At 38.7% G+C, this 15,791-nt stretch overlaps 2 protein-coding genes across 2 annotated transcripts in view; both read right to left on the bottom strand.

Moving 5' to 3' along the window:
• LOC116161139 (glucose dehydrogenase [FAD, quinone]-like) overlaps positions 1-15,791 on the bottom strand; it is a 397,381-nt gene that overhangs the window by 69,354 nt on the left and 312,236 nt on the right. The gene's annotated exons all lie outside the window — the stretch shown is intronic.
• LOC116161157 (flotillin-2) overlaps positions 612-15,791 on the bottom strand; it is a 376,423-nt gene continuing 361,243 nt past the window's right edge. Inside the window, exons 3-5 of the mRNA XM_031474399.1 lie at positions 5,175-5,407; positions 4,787-5,121; positions 612-2,437 (exon numbers count right to left, since the gene is read on the bottom strand). Coding sequence (XP_031330259.1) covers positions 2,050-2,437; positions 4,787-5,121; positions 5,175-5,407 — 956 coding nt within the window. The 3' untranslated portion in view covers positions 612-2,049. The remainder of the gene's footprint in view (positions 2,438-4,786; positions 5,122-5,174; positions 5,408-15,791) is intronic.

Raw genomic sequence — 15,791 nt, 5'->3', positions numbered from 1 at the left:
ATTAATTCAGAGGGGTGTACACCAAAAATTCAAAGTTGTTTCCCCCTAGGTTATGGTTCTCTGGTCGTACCGAAGCAGACACTCAAATCTAACGCATGCGCGAGTTCGAAGTGGGGGATGATTGTTTTGCCCCACGTGGTGGAAACGCCGTGTTGATTTTACGTATAATTGAAGTGTGATGCGTATCCGCTACCATATATACCACCAACATAGAATTTCACTTAAATAGTACCATAGAATATGTTTATTCTCCATGCAACCCCCTAAAGTTAACCTTCCCGTTTTAAAATGTATTTTTTAAGAAACTTCGCTCTTTAATACGTAGCAACGTTCAGTTGCGGAGGTTGTAATTTTTGTTGTACATTAAACGTTGTTGTTTCTATGATAGATTATGTGTGTAGGACTTTCAAGCAACCCTACAATAGCCACCAGATTGAATCCAAAAAATTAAATTAAATACAGGGTGTCCCATTTTTTGTATTAAACTGACTTAGGGGGTCAAAATAATTGACAAACTTGCGACCATACCCAATCGAAAAATGGTTGTAATAGATTCGAAGATTCTTGTTCTTCTATTTTTGGAAGGGGGTTTTACATTAAATAAAACACAGTAGAATCTCATACCATATTTGGGCGTGATTATCAGAACAATTACACATCTAACGTGGTGTACCTACGCACAGTATACAACCAAAGCATATATGCACATTATCGAATATTTAAAAAAATGATCAATTGGAGTATATTTGATTCTTTCAATAAAAGCAGAGATTGGTAAATGCACGTATACTTGTGGATGCCTCATTAAAACAAAGTCTAACACGCTTACTACCCTTAAAACAGTAACTAATTTACAGAACTTGCGGAGTAGAAAAATAGGTACATACAATTTTTGGATAAAACTACCGTCTCACCGAGTATCTACCTATTATATATTTAACATCACCATGGGACTACGATTAATAAATATATTTATATAAATTTTCTCTTAAACACTTTTTGAAATATAAATCCTCAAAGGCAGAAATCCACAGTGATGCTGACAATAATTTTTCAGTCGTCCACCTTATACGCTATTTTGTGATTTTAACAATGAAAAATATGGCAGTATATTTTACAAAGGCGAGACTGAAAAATTCCTCTAACTACCATAATTCTTATTATTATTTATATGATAAGTACACAGAGTGGCAGAAATGTAGAATTTATCAAAAATTACTTCGTCAATAATGTTAGGCCAGCCAATTCGCGCCTAATAAAAAATAGAATTCTTGACTGTCCTAAATTGAGACTAGCGCCGACGTACGTTAAGAGGTGCGCGAGGGCACCATTTAAGGTACGTCTGCGTTATTAAACGCTAATATTACACATGCACCTTTTTCAAAAGCGATTTACCTACAGTAAATAACAATAATTCTACTTACTCGCGCGGTATTGCTAAAGTTAAAATCAAATTTGTATATAACTGAGAATTGTGCAGAAGTATCTACCTACTGTTTGCGAGTTGCCAGCCGGTTTGGCGCGAAGGCGTGGAAAATTCCGCCTCAAACTCGGAAATTTCGGTTTGAATTCCGAAATTTCGGTTTTCGACCGGAAGAATTTCGGTTTAAACTTGGAAATTCAGGTTTAAACTAGGAAATTCCGGTTTAAATTCGGCAAGAAAATCTCTCACATAGTCCTTCGTAATAGCGAATTGAAGCGCACGTTTTAATCAACGGATCTAATAGGAAAATTTGGCAACCGCACATTGGTTCAATAAAACTTACCCTAAGAAATAAAAAACAATCCCGAAAAAGACTATGCTATTCATTTTTTTTTTTGGTTCACGATTCAAAACACCTGAGAGAAACCTAGGACTGCCTAGTTTGTGCTACGTGGTTTTTGTCCCCCCTCACCCCTGCTAAACGCTTCTAAGGGACTGTAACGGAATTAGGTTTAAAAGAAAGAACATTAAATGGCTGAGATAAATTTAAAAAGCGCGGGCACCAAATTTCTCTTTAACAATAAAATGGATGGTCGGTTTGGTGCCGAGGCTCGTCGTTCTGGAGTTTACTTAACGGCGGCGGTTTGCATGCTGGTCGTCGCGCCGGGTATCTTGCTCAGAACCTTCGAGAGGTCGACGCCGGTGAGCGCGTTGACGGCGGGCGGTATCTGACTGACGAGCCTCGAAATTTCGGCGGTCGCGCCGTCCGATCCGCCGACCAGGACGATCTCCTCGGTCTTGGCGAGTGGCGCGGCGACCTCGGCGGCGATCTTGGGCAGCGCCTCGAGGACGAGCGACATGATGGCGGCGTCGCCGTACTGCTTGTAGACGGCGGCCTTTTGTCGCATGCGTTCGGCCTCTGCCTTACCGATGGATCCGATCGCGGCGGCTTCGGACTCGCCGATCTTCTTCGTGCGGTCGCTGTCGGCGAGCGCGGCTTGGATCGTCTGCGTTCTGGAGAAAATTGTAAAAATAAAGCCACAAAATCACACACGAAAATAGTACATTTGAAAAATGACTCACAACGACTCATGGGCTCATCAGACCCATAGAATTCGACTCATATAACTCGTAAGCTCACTAGATTCATTGGACTCATAAGACTTACAGGCTTATAGAACTAATAAGACTCATAAGGCTCGCAATGCTTACACTAATTGAAACCCATAAGACTCACAAGGTCAGATTTGTAAAACTCAAAGGTCGTAGGAAGCTCAAAAGATTCTGAAAATTGATAAGACCCACAAGAGTATTGAGATTCGTTCATAAGGCTCAAAGGGCTCAGAAAACCCTGATCATATGACTCATAAGTATAGTAATAAAATAACACTCATAGTTCATTAGACTAAAAAAGAACTACAAAGCTTAATAGACCCATATATAGGTCTCAAAAAGACTCATAAATACTACAACTCATAAGGATCATAGCACTCAAGGCGCTTATGATTCACGGGGTACTAGGATTTGAGTATTTGACTCACAAAAAAACGCCTCTTAAGCCACTCCCACTTATATGACTCATAAGATCCATAATACTCGTACAGATATAAGAATAAAATTCACAAAACACAAAAAAAATATAAGATTTAAAAAGCCAATAAGGTCATAAGACAACACCTACAAGAAAAGATGAGATTTAGAAGACTGGTAAGGTCTTAAACTCATATGATTCAAAACTTATACGACAAGGCGCATAAGACGCAAAATACCCACATGACCCTAGTAGATTATAAGACACAAAAAACTCACGACTCATTAAGCTTATGAGTCTCACGAGCCTAATAATGATATGCATAAAACTCATAAGGTTAAAAAAATCCATACAACTCATGAAAGGTACATGACTCATAAGTCTCTCAAGAAAGGGCTCATAAATAAGCAGATAAAAACCAATCGCACTCCGAACCCGCATGCCTCTTGTGAATTTCAAGATCTGGTCCCGTCAGATTCATAATATGGACTCATAAGACACAAACGTCTCAGAAGTTAGAAGACTATATAAAAGTCATAAGAATCACAGCAATCATAAGACAAGATTTTGAAGACTAAGGACTCATAAGATTCATATAGAACTCACTAAAGACTCATGAGACTCATCAGACTTGTCATACTTAACTTATGAATCATAAAATTCAAAGGAGTTATAAGATTAAGGGACTAATTCATGCCAGTGAGACTTATTAAACTATTCTTCGAATTCATATGACACACGGGCCATAAAACCAAAAGATCGTAAAATTTAAAAGATTGATAAGTTCCATAAGATTCATAGGACGTAAGATCCAATGGTTGACAAGACAAAAGAAGTGTAGAAGACTACAAGGATTCCCAGGATTCGCAAAACTCTCAGAACCTACAAAACTAGTAAAACTTCGGGACTCACGAGACTCGATAAGACTCGTAAGAGTTACAACATTCAAAAGACTTGCAAAACTCATACAACCCATAGCTCATAGGACCTTTAGTACTTATATGACTCATAAGGTACTTACTTCAAATTCACATAAGCTTACATGACTAATAAAACATATAAGACTCATAAGATGTACATACTCTTGAAACCCATAAGTCAAAATAAAAAAAATCATATTCAGAACACTCATAAGGTCATAAAACTCACAGGATTTATAAACTCATAAGACTTATTCATAAGATACATGAAATTCATAAGACTCGCAAGATTCCCAAGAAAAGGTTAATAGGACTTATGGCTCCATTGAAACTCTTCGGCCTCACTTCATAAGGCTAATTACGAATGAGATTTAAGAAACTAAAACTCAATTCATAGAAAACACAATGTTTCTAGTTGTAAGTTGATAGAACTCATAAGATCCATTATACTCACAAGACTCATAAGACATACAAACGGATAAGACTCTTCAGATCATTAAACCCAATTCAAAGGATAAGCTTATAGTACTAATAAGATTCATGAAACTTAAACTAATAAGATTCTTGAAACTCATAAGACTCACAGGTCAAAGAAGTCATAGGACTTATAGGATCCGCAATATTCATGAGACTTATAAAAGTCATAGGTCAAAACTCAGAAGATTCGAACGGTTTGTAGGATTCATAAGTCCATAAGACTCATAAGCTCATAAAACTCACAAGATTTTATGAGTTTTAGATGATTCACGGGAACTATAGGATTCAAAAAGAATGTCAAAGGTCAAAGGTTCCTAAGATCTATAAGATTAATAATGAAATCCATAATATCTATACTATCCACAAGATACATAAGATCTATAAGATTCACAAGGTCCATAATATCCACGAGATCCAAAGACTATCAGTACAGACCTTTTTCCTTCAGCAATCATTTGAAGACGATAACTCTCCGCTTCAGCCGGAAGTCGCACGGTCGCGTTCAGCTCGAGCTCCTTTCGCATAACCTCCTGGGCCTCGACCTCGATCTGCTTCTTCCTCTCGACGACGTCGATCTGTATCTCCTCGTTACGTATCTTCTGCCGAATCTTCGCCGCCTGCAGCTCGTAGGCGAGCTGCGACTCGGCCTTCGCCGTATTGATCTCCTGGTCGAAGTTCGCCTTCTGCAGCTTGAACATTCTCGCGTTGTCCTCGATCTTCGTGTCCGTCGAGTACTTGACGTCCATCGCCTGCTTCTGGCACTCGGCTTCCTAAACAAGATCGGTGTTAGCGAGGTATCGGAGAACAATAACGGTCTCGGTACCCTAATTCCGGCGTCGCGGTTGGCCTCGGCTACGCCGGCGTCGGCATCGCGCTTGACCATCGCCGTCTGCGCCTTGCCCAAGGAGGAGAGGTACTCGACTTCATCGTAGACGTCCTTGATCGTAAACGAGAGGATCTCAATACCCATGCGGCCTACATCCGGCGCAGCAACTTCGCGAACAAGGGCAGCGAATTGGTCTCGGTCTCGGTAAACTTCTTCGACTGTAAGAGTTCCTGCAACAAATCAAAATGTTCGTTGAGCAGTCCAAGAACCCTCCACAAGTTACCGTTTGACCACGATTACAGTTGCGCAAATCGTAAGGCAGAAACTAAACGCGCTCATCCATAAGGGATTCATGTTGTCAACTAAGGTGGCGTTGGAATGACGTTAGTCTAATTAAATTGGCAATTAAACAACGAATCGGTTCCGTTAATAGACAATAAAATTGGATTGAAGTACTTTATCAAGGCTGACGCGCCAAAAGCGAAATTCCTCGCCCTTGCGTTTTGAACGTTCGAGAATGCCAGCTTGCAGCGTAATTGGAACGACACGTGCAATGCTATTTCCATGGCCAAGGAAGTTATAGTTACGTTTATGCATTCGAATTATAGTTCGCAATGGCCTCTACTGCCGAAGTTAGCCTTGGGGAGCGTTGGTGGGCCCAAACGGCATGGTGAGATCGTATTGATAAATACGACCGAAAGAGACTGCCGAAGAAATGTAAGTTATAGTGTTTTCCCAAGAAATTTTGGTGCAATCGATTTTTGGTAAAAAAGGAAGGTTATACACTGCCTTTTTTTTTGGCCCCAAAAAAAAAATTGTCTCACTTCGACCGGAAAAAAATATTTTCTTATAGAATGTGGCCTGTAAAATCCATAATTTCAAACAGTTCCAAGATCGGGCTACTAGATCAAAAGTTACAGCCCTTTGAGTTTTTTGCCGAAATTGGTTTTTCGCCCATAACTTTTGATTGAGACGTCTAATCGAAAAAGTACGAATCGTTTTGGATTCTACGCACCAAAATTAATACGAAAAAGTGTTTTCCCAAGAAATTTTGGTGCAGTCGATTTTTGGTAAAAAAAAAGAAGGTTATACACTGCCTTTTTTTTGGCCCGAAAAAAAAATATCTCAGATCGACCAGAAAAAAATATTTTCTGATAGAATGTGACCTATAGAATCCATAATTTCAAACAGTTCCAAGATCGGGCTACTAGATCAAAAGTTACAGCCCTTTGAGTTTTTTGTCGAAATTGTTTTTTTGCCCATAACTTTTGATTGAGACGTCTAATCGAAAAAGTACGACTCGTTTTGGATTCTACGCACCTAAATTAATACGAAAAAGTTTTCTCCCGAGAAATTTTGGTGCAGTCGATTTTTGGTAAAAAAGGAAGGTTATACACTGCCTTTTTTTTGGCCCGAAAAAAAAAATTGTCTCAGATTGACCGGAAAAAAATATTTTCTTATAGAATGTGACCTGTAGAATCCACAATTTCAAACAGTTCCAAGATCGGGCTACTAGATCAAAAGTTACAGCCCTTTGAATTGAAGGTAACGAGGGAAATTAGAGTGAGGTTACAGAATTGCTTTAATATGTAAAAAAGAACCACAATTGTTTATTGTTTCTAAAGCGATCGATTTCGGGTTTCTTTTTTACATATTAAAGCAAATCTCAACGAACCCCAAAAATGGAGAATTACATTACAAATATGAGGTTACAGAAATCAACCAGTGGAATATCCCAAGAATATTCTTGGTTTTTCGGCGTGACAGATAAGAAAGTCCACACCAATAGATACGTTTAAAGGATCCCTCTGCCGATTCTACTTCCAAAGAAAGTACACTCTCTGAATACGATACGGAATATACCAATTCCATCGGAATATAATAAGAATATCTTTTGAGATGACGATGCGTCAAGGGTACTTACAACAATGTATCACCAAATAATAAATATTTTCTAAATATAAAATGGAATATATGTACTTCAAAACAATGATAACGTGGTAAGAACATACTCAAATAGACGCACAGAGGAATATATTTTCTTTTTCTGTGGTTAATACAAAAATGTTGAAAGAAATACATATTTTGAATATACCACTGAATGTTACACAAATATACGCATGATTCTGAAACTATAAAGTATGCTGAAATACAAGAATGTTTTCTAGCGAATAGTAGAACAATGTTCCGCCAAATAATAAAATATGCTTTGAATATACCGTACCCAAAAATAACTGAGAATATTTCAATTATCAAAATATCTGTTCAATCTATGAAATACGTTAAGATATTCTTCAGAATTTCAATTTTGATTATTCCAATAAGAATGCTAGAAAATAATTGCTTTTATAAATTATATTCTGCAATTATTCCACGTTGTGTGTGTAAGTACTCATAACTACAACCTAGAACTCATCAGGCTAGTAAACCTTTTTGCTTTATGCAAGAAAACACTTACTATGTGATTGGGGATACCGTTCACTGGAATATTCTTTTTTTGTCACTAGTAAAAAATGCAAAGCAGCTAGATGTTCTCAAAAAACCGGGATATTCCAAAAACAGTTTGAGCATAGTAAACGTATGTCAGATACTTGCTGCAACTATTAATTATGCTACCAATAAAAGTATCAGAATTTCTGATTAAAGAAGTATATTCCGGAAATATTCCGTATTGTGAGAGTTCAAGCGTTTTTAAGTGCGAAGGCCGACAGTGAACAAAAAATGCTTTGTAGAAAAACCTGATTATAGATCATAGAATATAATGCACTTCACATGCACATTCTGGGATATTCCATGCATTATATATATATATATATATATATATATATATATATATATATATATATATATATATATATATATAATATGCTTTCAGCAGTGTATTCTGCAATTGTGCGGATATATGCAGTGCAGTGCTTGAAACGGCAATCAAACTAAGATTGCTACTCTACTAAAATGGATATTCTCGGTCTATTCTTGCAAATATGCAAGTATATTCCTCAGTGGTAGCAGTAGATACACAAAGAGTAGACTATGCCAAAAATATATGCTTAAGACCGAAAATGTCGTTATGCGAGAGCGTCATAAAAACGGCCGTCGTAAATTTAACGATTTGGCGACCAAGGTTAATGTGCGATTAATTCGAATGCAGTTCGTGCCCTTGCCTTTGAAAGTTTGGCAAAAGGAGAACGTGCGTGACGGTGCATGGCCAGGGAAGTAAGCGCGATGAGGATGATTGCCGGAACACCTACCCTTTTATAACCGCATACGTTGCACAAATCGTAAATCCAAGGCTAAAGACACTCATCCATACCAAGTGCATAGTTAACTACACCGAAAAAATGTCGACCGCGAAAAAAAAAATTAAAACATGGCCCCCACCTTAGCACGCGAAGGTCGATTCCATTCTTATCGTAATTATAGACAATTTGTCCGCATTACACGCGCCAGTCGTTCGTAATTACCTCAATAGCCGTCACAAGATCCAGCTCCGACGTTTTTGAGGGTTGATCAGAAAGTTTCGACACGAATGGCAAAGGGTAGGAATCCCCGTCGATAAGTGTGACGAGATCTTACAAAAACAGACTTCACTTCCTTTGACACAAACGAAGGCCATGTCATCTCCTTATAAGGCCACAATTAATTGCGTGAGAAATGAAATTGACGAAAATAATAACCGTATGAGAATTATGCGTCATTGTTGCGTACAGAAGGATGTACAATACTCGAAAGAATTTCCTATAAAATCGATTGCGTGCACGCATTCTTTAAGGGAAATCCTGAGATCCATTGTGATGGAATTTGGGTCAATCTTAATTGCTTTTACCGCCCTTCGATGCTTTATGTTAGTATCTAATTTTGTTGCCAATAATCACATTTGTTATGCTCTCCTGATATGGACCCAAACATAATTAAGAGTAGAGAAAGGTTAAACAGAATTGATATCATTGATTGCCTACTTTATGTTTACCTGATACAACGCTTTCTGTAAAAAATCAGGATAACAGGAACGAAAGAATGCATGGAAATTCTTTCTCATTGCATTTTTTGACACTTTATGTCAACGTAGTACATCATTTTCTTTACAGAAATATTGTATCAGGGTCACAGAAACTCAAGCATTTATCAATTGGGATTTTTTTACAAACATCTTGCCCTGATAACAAATTTTATCCAAAAAATAATATTCAGGGAAAACGAAGATATCAACTATTAACTGAACCCCTTTACCTGATAGGTTTGCAGGAACACACAAAAGCTGTAAATTGGAACATTTCACCCGTTATGTTCTCCTGATACACAATTTAAAAAAACACTCACCAAGGATGACAAAAACTAGCAAACTAGTATAATGTAGTGACCTATATCTTTTAAACCCTTATGTTCGCCTGACATTAAACAAAATTAGGCTCACAGAAATTCAAGCACAGTTGCTATTTGAAATTTTCTAGCTGCTTACCTTTACCTGATACAACAGTTTCGTTAAGAAATATTGGATCAGGATCACAAGAACTTTTTTTACTGCTGCCGTGGTAAAGAATGATTGAATTAGAATCCCGAAATGAATCTAAATAATTTACACATTATGTTGCCCTGATACAATTTTTTTTCAAAATCCAAGGGTCACAGAAACGCAAGCAGGCGCCAAATTAACATCACTTACCGACTAACACCCTCTAGCCCCTGACCTGATACAAATTTCTCTCTAAGTAAAATCAGGGTAACAGGAGCAGAAGAAGATATAAATAGGATTTTTTTCAAATACAGTATTTAGAGACCACAAAAAAAACAATCACTAAATTATCGCTTGCTACAAGATTCTCTGCGAAAAAAATGCTAGAACAAGGTAACACAAACGACAAAAGCTATACTTTTCTTCGAAGAGAGTGTTTAAATGCCATAATACAACAAAATATTGAATCAAAAATGTATATTTAGGATCTCGCGCATGGTTACCTGATATAAGGACCATAGTAAGGCAAACAAATGTAAATGGAACTTTTTACAAAGGTTTCATCCATTCTGTTCTCCTGATACAGAATTGCCTAGGCAAAGAAAATGCAAAAGTAATGATTTTACTGACAACCTGATACATCACAGTCACATAAGAAGGTATAAATATGATCCTGATACAAAACTGTCTCCAAAAACAATCACAGAAACTCCAAGTAGGTGCAAATGAATGTAATTTACTGACCGATGTGTTCTGATTTTGTGTAATATGAAGGGCACAGGAGCAGAAGCATGAAACATCTCACGCAATATGTCACCCTGGTAAGAATTTTCCCCAAACAATCATGTTTCGGAAATGCGATAAATTTAAAGAGGTGTACTAGGCACCTGCTAGCACCTCTTGTTTACCGAATTTCAACAATATTGCACCAGGATCACAGGATCTCGTATATCTGAGATACTGGCCTGAAGGAAAGAAGGCGCGAAATAGGTGCAAAATAGATGGGGGGAGATTTGAAGCGAGGAGAACGCAAAGACTCAATCGATTGCGTGCACGCATTCTTTAAGGGAAATCCTGAGATCCATTGTAATGGAATTTGGGTCAATTTTAATTGCTTTTACCGCCCTTCGATGCTTTATGTTAGTAATCTAATTTTGTTGCCAATAATCACATTTGTTATGCTCTCCTGATATGGACCCAAACATAATTAAGGGTAGAGAAAGGTTAAACAGAATTGATATCATTGATTGCCTACTTTATGTTTACCTGATACAACGTTCTCTGTAAAAAAATCAGGATAACAGGAACGAAAGAAGGTGCATATGCATGGAAATTCTTTCTCATTGCATTTTTTGGCACTTTATGTCAACCTAGTACATCATTTTCTTTACAGAAATATTGTATCAGAGTCACAGAAACTCAAGCATTTATTAATTGGGATTTTTTTACAAACATCTTGCCCTGATAAATTTTATCCAAAAAATAATATTTAGGGAAAACGAAGATATCAACTATTAACGGAACCCCCTTTACCTGATAGGTTTGCAGGAACACACAAAAGCTGTAAATTGGAACATTTCACCCGTTATGTTCTCCTGATACACAATTAAAAAAAAACACTCACCAAGGATGACAAAAACTAGCAAACTAGTATAATGTAGTGACCTATATCTTTTAAAGACTTATGTTCGCCTGACATTAAACAAAATTAGGCTCACAGAAATTCAAGCGCAGTTGCTATGATTGCTGATACAACAGTTTCGTTAAGAAATATTGGATCAGGATCACAAGAACTTTTTTACTGCTGCCGTGGTAAAGAATGATTGAATCAGAATCCCGAAATGAATCTAAATAATTTACACATTATGTTCTCCTGATACCATTATTTTCAAAATCCCAGGGTCACAGAAACGCAAGAAGGCACAAAATGAACACCCTCTAGCTCTAGCCCCGACCCGATACAAACAAAGTAAAATGTTAGATCAGGGTAACAGGAGCAGAAGATATGAATAGGATTTTTTTCAAATACAGTATTTAGAGACCATTTAAATGCCATAAGGTGACTTACACTTTCTACGTGATACAAGAAAATATTGCATCAAAAATGTATATTTAGGATTTCGCGCACGGTTACCTGATATAAGGACCACAGTAACGCAAACAACTGTAAATGGAACTTTTTACAAAGGTTTCATTCATTCTGTTCTCCTGATACAGAATTAGGCACCATGAAGGCAAAGAAAATGCAAAAGCAATAGATTTTACTGACAACCTGATACATCACAGTTATATAAGAAGGTATAAATATGATCCTGATACAAATTTGTCTTCCAAAAACTCCAAATAATTGCAAATGAATGTAATTTACTGACCGACGTTTTGTGATTTTGTGTAAAGAAATATTGTATGAAGGTCACAGGAGCAGAAGCACGAAACGTCTCACGCAATATGTTACCCTGGTAAGAATCTTCCCCAAACAATCATGTTACAGGAATGCGATGAAGATGGGGGGAGATTTGAAGCGAGGAGAACGCAAAGACTCAAAGATTGAGAAATGATGAAGACGTAAGGGGAGGGGGGGGGGGGGAGGGGGCATGGGGTAGGAGGCATGAAAAATACAAAGGAGATACGAAATAAGAAGAAGAGACGCAATAAAATTTAGAAAGGTGCAAATCAAGAGCGAGGGGTGTATAAAAGGAAGGTTGAACGCAGATGAAGGGGATGAGAAGACATGAGGAGTGAAAAAGATAGTAAAGTTTAAAGCACCCAGATCGTGTGAGAATGTGAAAGGGTCGCCCTCTCCCCAGCCCCCTCTCTTGATAAGAAGTCAGAAAGTAGGGCGGTAGAAAACAGGTACTTTTGTTGAGACCTGTAATTGGAATAACATGCAAGATAAAATTCATTTCTCCCCCTCTCTTCTCCCCACCCCCCTCCTTACTGATCTCGAAAAGGAGTCGCGCACAAACCAATAGAACGTGTGTTCACCCCCCCCCCCCCCCCCCCATTTTCAAAAATTTTATTTGTCGCATGTAAAAGTTATGCACGTTTTACATTGAACAACAGCAACATCTAAGGAAATAATTCATGGTAGGACCCCCCCCCCTCCCATTCTCCTAACGAGGGGGGTTTAAAGGCATAAATGGGGCGAGAAGAATGGAGGCATTAGGGAAGGATGACAAAATGCGATGTAAATAAATTGTGATGAATTTTTGCAAGAGAAAGACGCCGAGGGGGGGGGGGGGGGGGGGGGGAGTCAAAGACACGAAAAATGCGTGGAATCGCTTGAAGTAAACTAATGAAAAGGGAAGGGGGAAGAAAAAAGGGCGAAAAATGATGAAGGAGATGAATAATAATAAAAATCGCATGGGGGAACAGAAATAAAAAAAATGGCGTGGGAAAAGGAAAATGAGGAGTCTTGGTAAAGAATCCATGGGGAAAGCAGGAAGTAAGAGTGAAATTAGGAAAATGAAGGAAACAGGATGGAATACGACGATGGGGTTCGTAAATGGTGGGGGGATACCGATACATGTTCGAGTTAATGTGTTGGCAGTGTCGATACCAATAAATCGATCGCCAGTAGCGTCACCAAAAGGCAAATAAAAGACTAAAGTAGGACAGTATCGAACTCCCCAAGTGTGGTAATGTAAAAATGATGACTCTATAACGATCATTTGACGAGCTTTGTTTCTGAAGACAAATAAGAAGACGCGACGCTTCTTTCCCTTTAGTCGCAATGAGTAAACTGATCCTGTGGGTGCTGCTTTTTTGCAGGCTGATTTGTTGTGAGAGCTTTTGGAATGGGAACCATGAAGGTGTTCCCAGCGTTCAGTTTCAGTACTGTATTCACAAAGTGATTGGAATAATTTTCGGTGACCAACCACTTATCATTTATGGCGACAACGTGGACTACCTGACTTACTCTGCTGACAATACCAAAATAGTGATAGGTCACAATGGAAGTACAACTAATGCCATGTCGTTCCGTGGGAAGAACTTCGTCTTGCAAATTGATACCATTGCAACGCTGATCGAAATGTTAAAGGGCTTAATCCGTAGTTCAATATGGGACCGTCGATATTCGTCCACAGAAAGATTTTTGATAGTTGCCACGGGAAGTGTGACCCCAGAAGAAATATTCGCAGTAATGTGGAGCTACGGCATCATCTACGTGGGGGTGGTGATCAACGATGGTTTCGACACAAATTTGTTCACGGCAGATCCTCATGCGTTTGGGAATAGATGCGGTAGCGCTCTGACGATACTCGAAAAACAAACCTGTCCAGAAATAGTGGATACCATTCCCAAATCCTTGCGAAGCTACAGTAAATGTCTAGCAGTATTTTCTTCTATGCCTTACAAAAATGGAAGGCATAAGATAAATGCCGTAATATCAGCGGCGTTCCTCACAGTAGACGCTTTGACCTCTGTAACTGGTGTAGAAGTGGTGTGGTCTCGGACACTTTACTTAATCTTGCAAGGGCTAACACCTCTATTGCCTTTGGAAGAGGCTTGGTAACACAGCACAGCTTTAATAGTCTGAAGTTGAGCAAAGTATTTTCTCGACACCACATGGAGTGGGTTGTTCCAAGCCCTGAAAGAATATCCGGGCTCCAATTGCTGCTTAGGATATTCAAGGTGGAAGTCTGGATGATGGTACTCCTGGCATTTGTACTGACTTCGTGCTCTTGGTGGTTGATTCACCGCTACCAAGCTGATGGCCAACTGTCTTTCGGATACGTAACTTTTGAAGTTGTCAACATCACGTTGTGGGGAGCAACCTCAAAGATGCCCAGATCTTCGATTGTGCGGTTTTTGTTGCTATTGTACATCGTCTACAGCATTCACGTGCAAACCGCCTACGTGTCGAACCTCATTCGGGTCCTCACAGTTCCACAGTACTCTAAAGGTGTTGACAACTTGGAGGAGTTGCTAAAGACACCTCTGCCGATTTACATTAGCTGGGCCTTACAGCAGATATACTTCAATGACACTCTCTCCAATAATCAGATATACAAGGAAGTGAAAGAAAAGTTTGTAATTTACAAAGAGTCTCCAGGTCTGGTGATATCGGACCTTGTGGTGCACGGCAATATATCAGTCGTCGTTACCTCAGATGAACTAGTTCAATGGCAATCGCTTGTAGGTTTTCGGGTACGTAAGACTTTCATCGACACCATTATTTCCCCAAACGTATTAAGTGTGTTCTACAGTCTACGGAACCTCTACTTTATAGACACTTTGGACGAGATAATAGAGCGGCTGACTGAAAGCGGACTGTATGACAAGCAGCGGAAGGACATCGATCTTTACAACACTCGGATGAGCACTGCGAACGAAGTACATCTCGATGTTGTCGTCCTGTCTTTGAGTCATTTGTACGGAGTGTTTGTTATATTTGGAGTTGGGTTGCTTATTTCGACCCTTGTTTTTTTCTTAGAGATTGCTTATGCCACTTATGGACCTACGGCTTAAGATCAACAGCTTGTATCCTAGAATAAGTCTAGTACTTATGAGGGATTCATTAGCACGTTTTTATTATCTCACGATTGTCTCTGTACGTTGTTTGTGTAGGCAAGCTTTCATACAAATTAATATTGCATAGCGTTTATTATTAATTAGTGATTTGTTTATTTACAATTAACTAACAATAAATTTGTCTCAGTCTTGAACTGCATTAACAAATTTATAAAATAACGAGTTCTTGAACTTTCCCGAACATTCTTGATAGTTCTCGAACAGACACGTCATATTTTCCGGAAAGAGAGGCGTCACATCCGCTCTCGTCGATGACTTTTTTTCGCACCGCGATGTCTATTGGAATTTCTAGAATATTCTCTACATTGTTGTATGAGTAGTAAGCCTTAAGCACTAAAGGGAAAAGAGTGAAGGTGGTGTCTTGAAGTTAGTCAAATGCAGAGAGACGCGAAGAAAGTGTAAAAAACGGATGAAGAAACTGAAGGTGAAGAGGAAATTATGGGGGTAAGAGTGCAATGGGCACGAAGAAGAAGTGAAGGGATCTCGAAATGTTATGAGTCGAGATGGTCAAGGAAGCGTTAAAAAAAGCATGGAAGGATAGATGATAGCAACATAACTTTGGATTAGGAGGCGCAAAGAAGACGTTCCACGTTAGTTCAAATTAACACAGAGGGGTGTACACCAAA

Source organism: Photinus pyralis, unplaced genomic scaffold (genome assembly GCF_008802855.1).
Source record: "Photinus pyralis isolate 1611_PpyrPB1 unplaced genomic scaffold, Ppyr1.3 Ppyr1.4_LG10, whole genome shotgun sequence".
NCBI classification, from domain to species: Eukaryota; Metazoa; Arthropoda; class Insecta; order Coleoptera; family Lampyridae; genus Photinus; species Photinus pyralis.
This window is presented reverse-complemented; position numbering and strand designations above follow the sequence as displayed.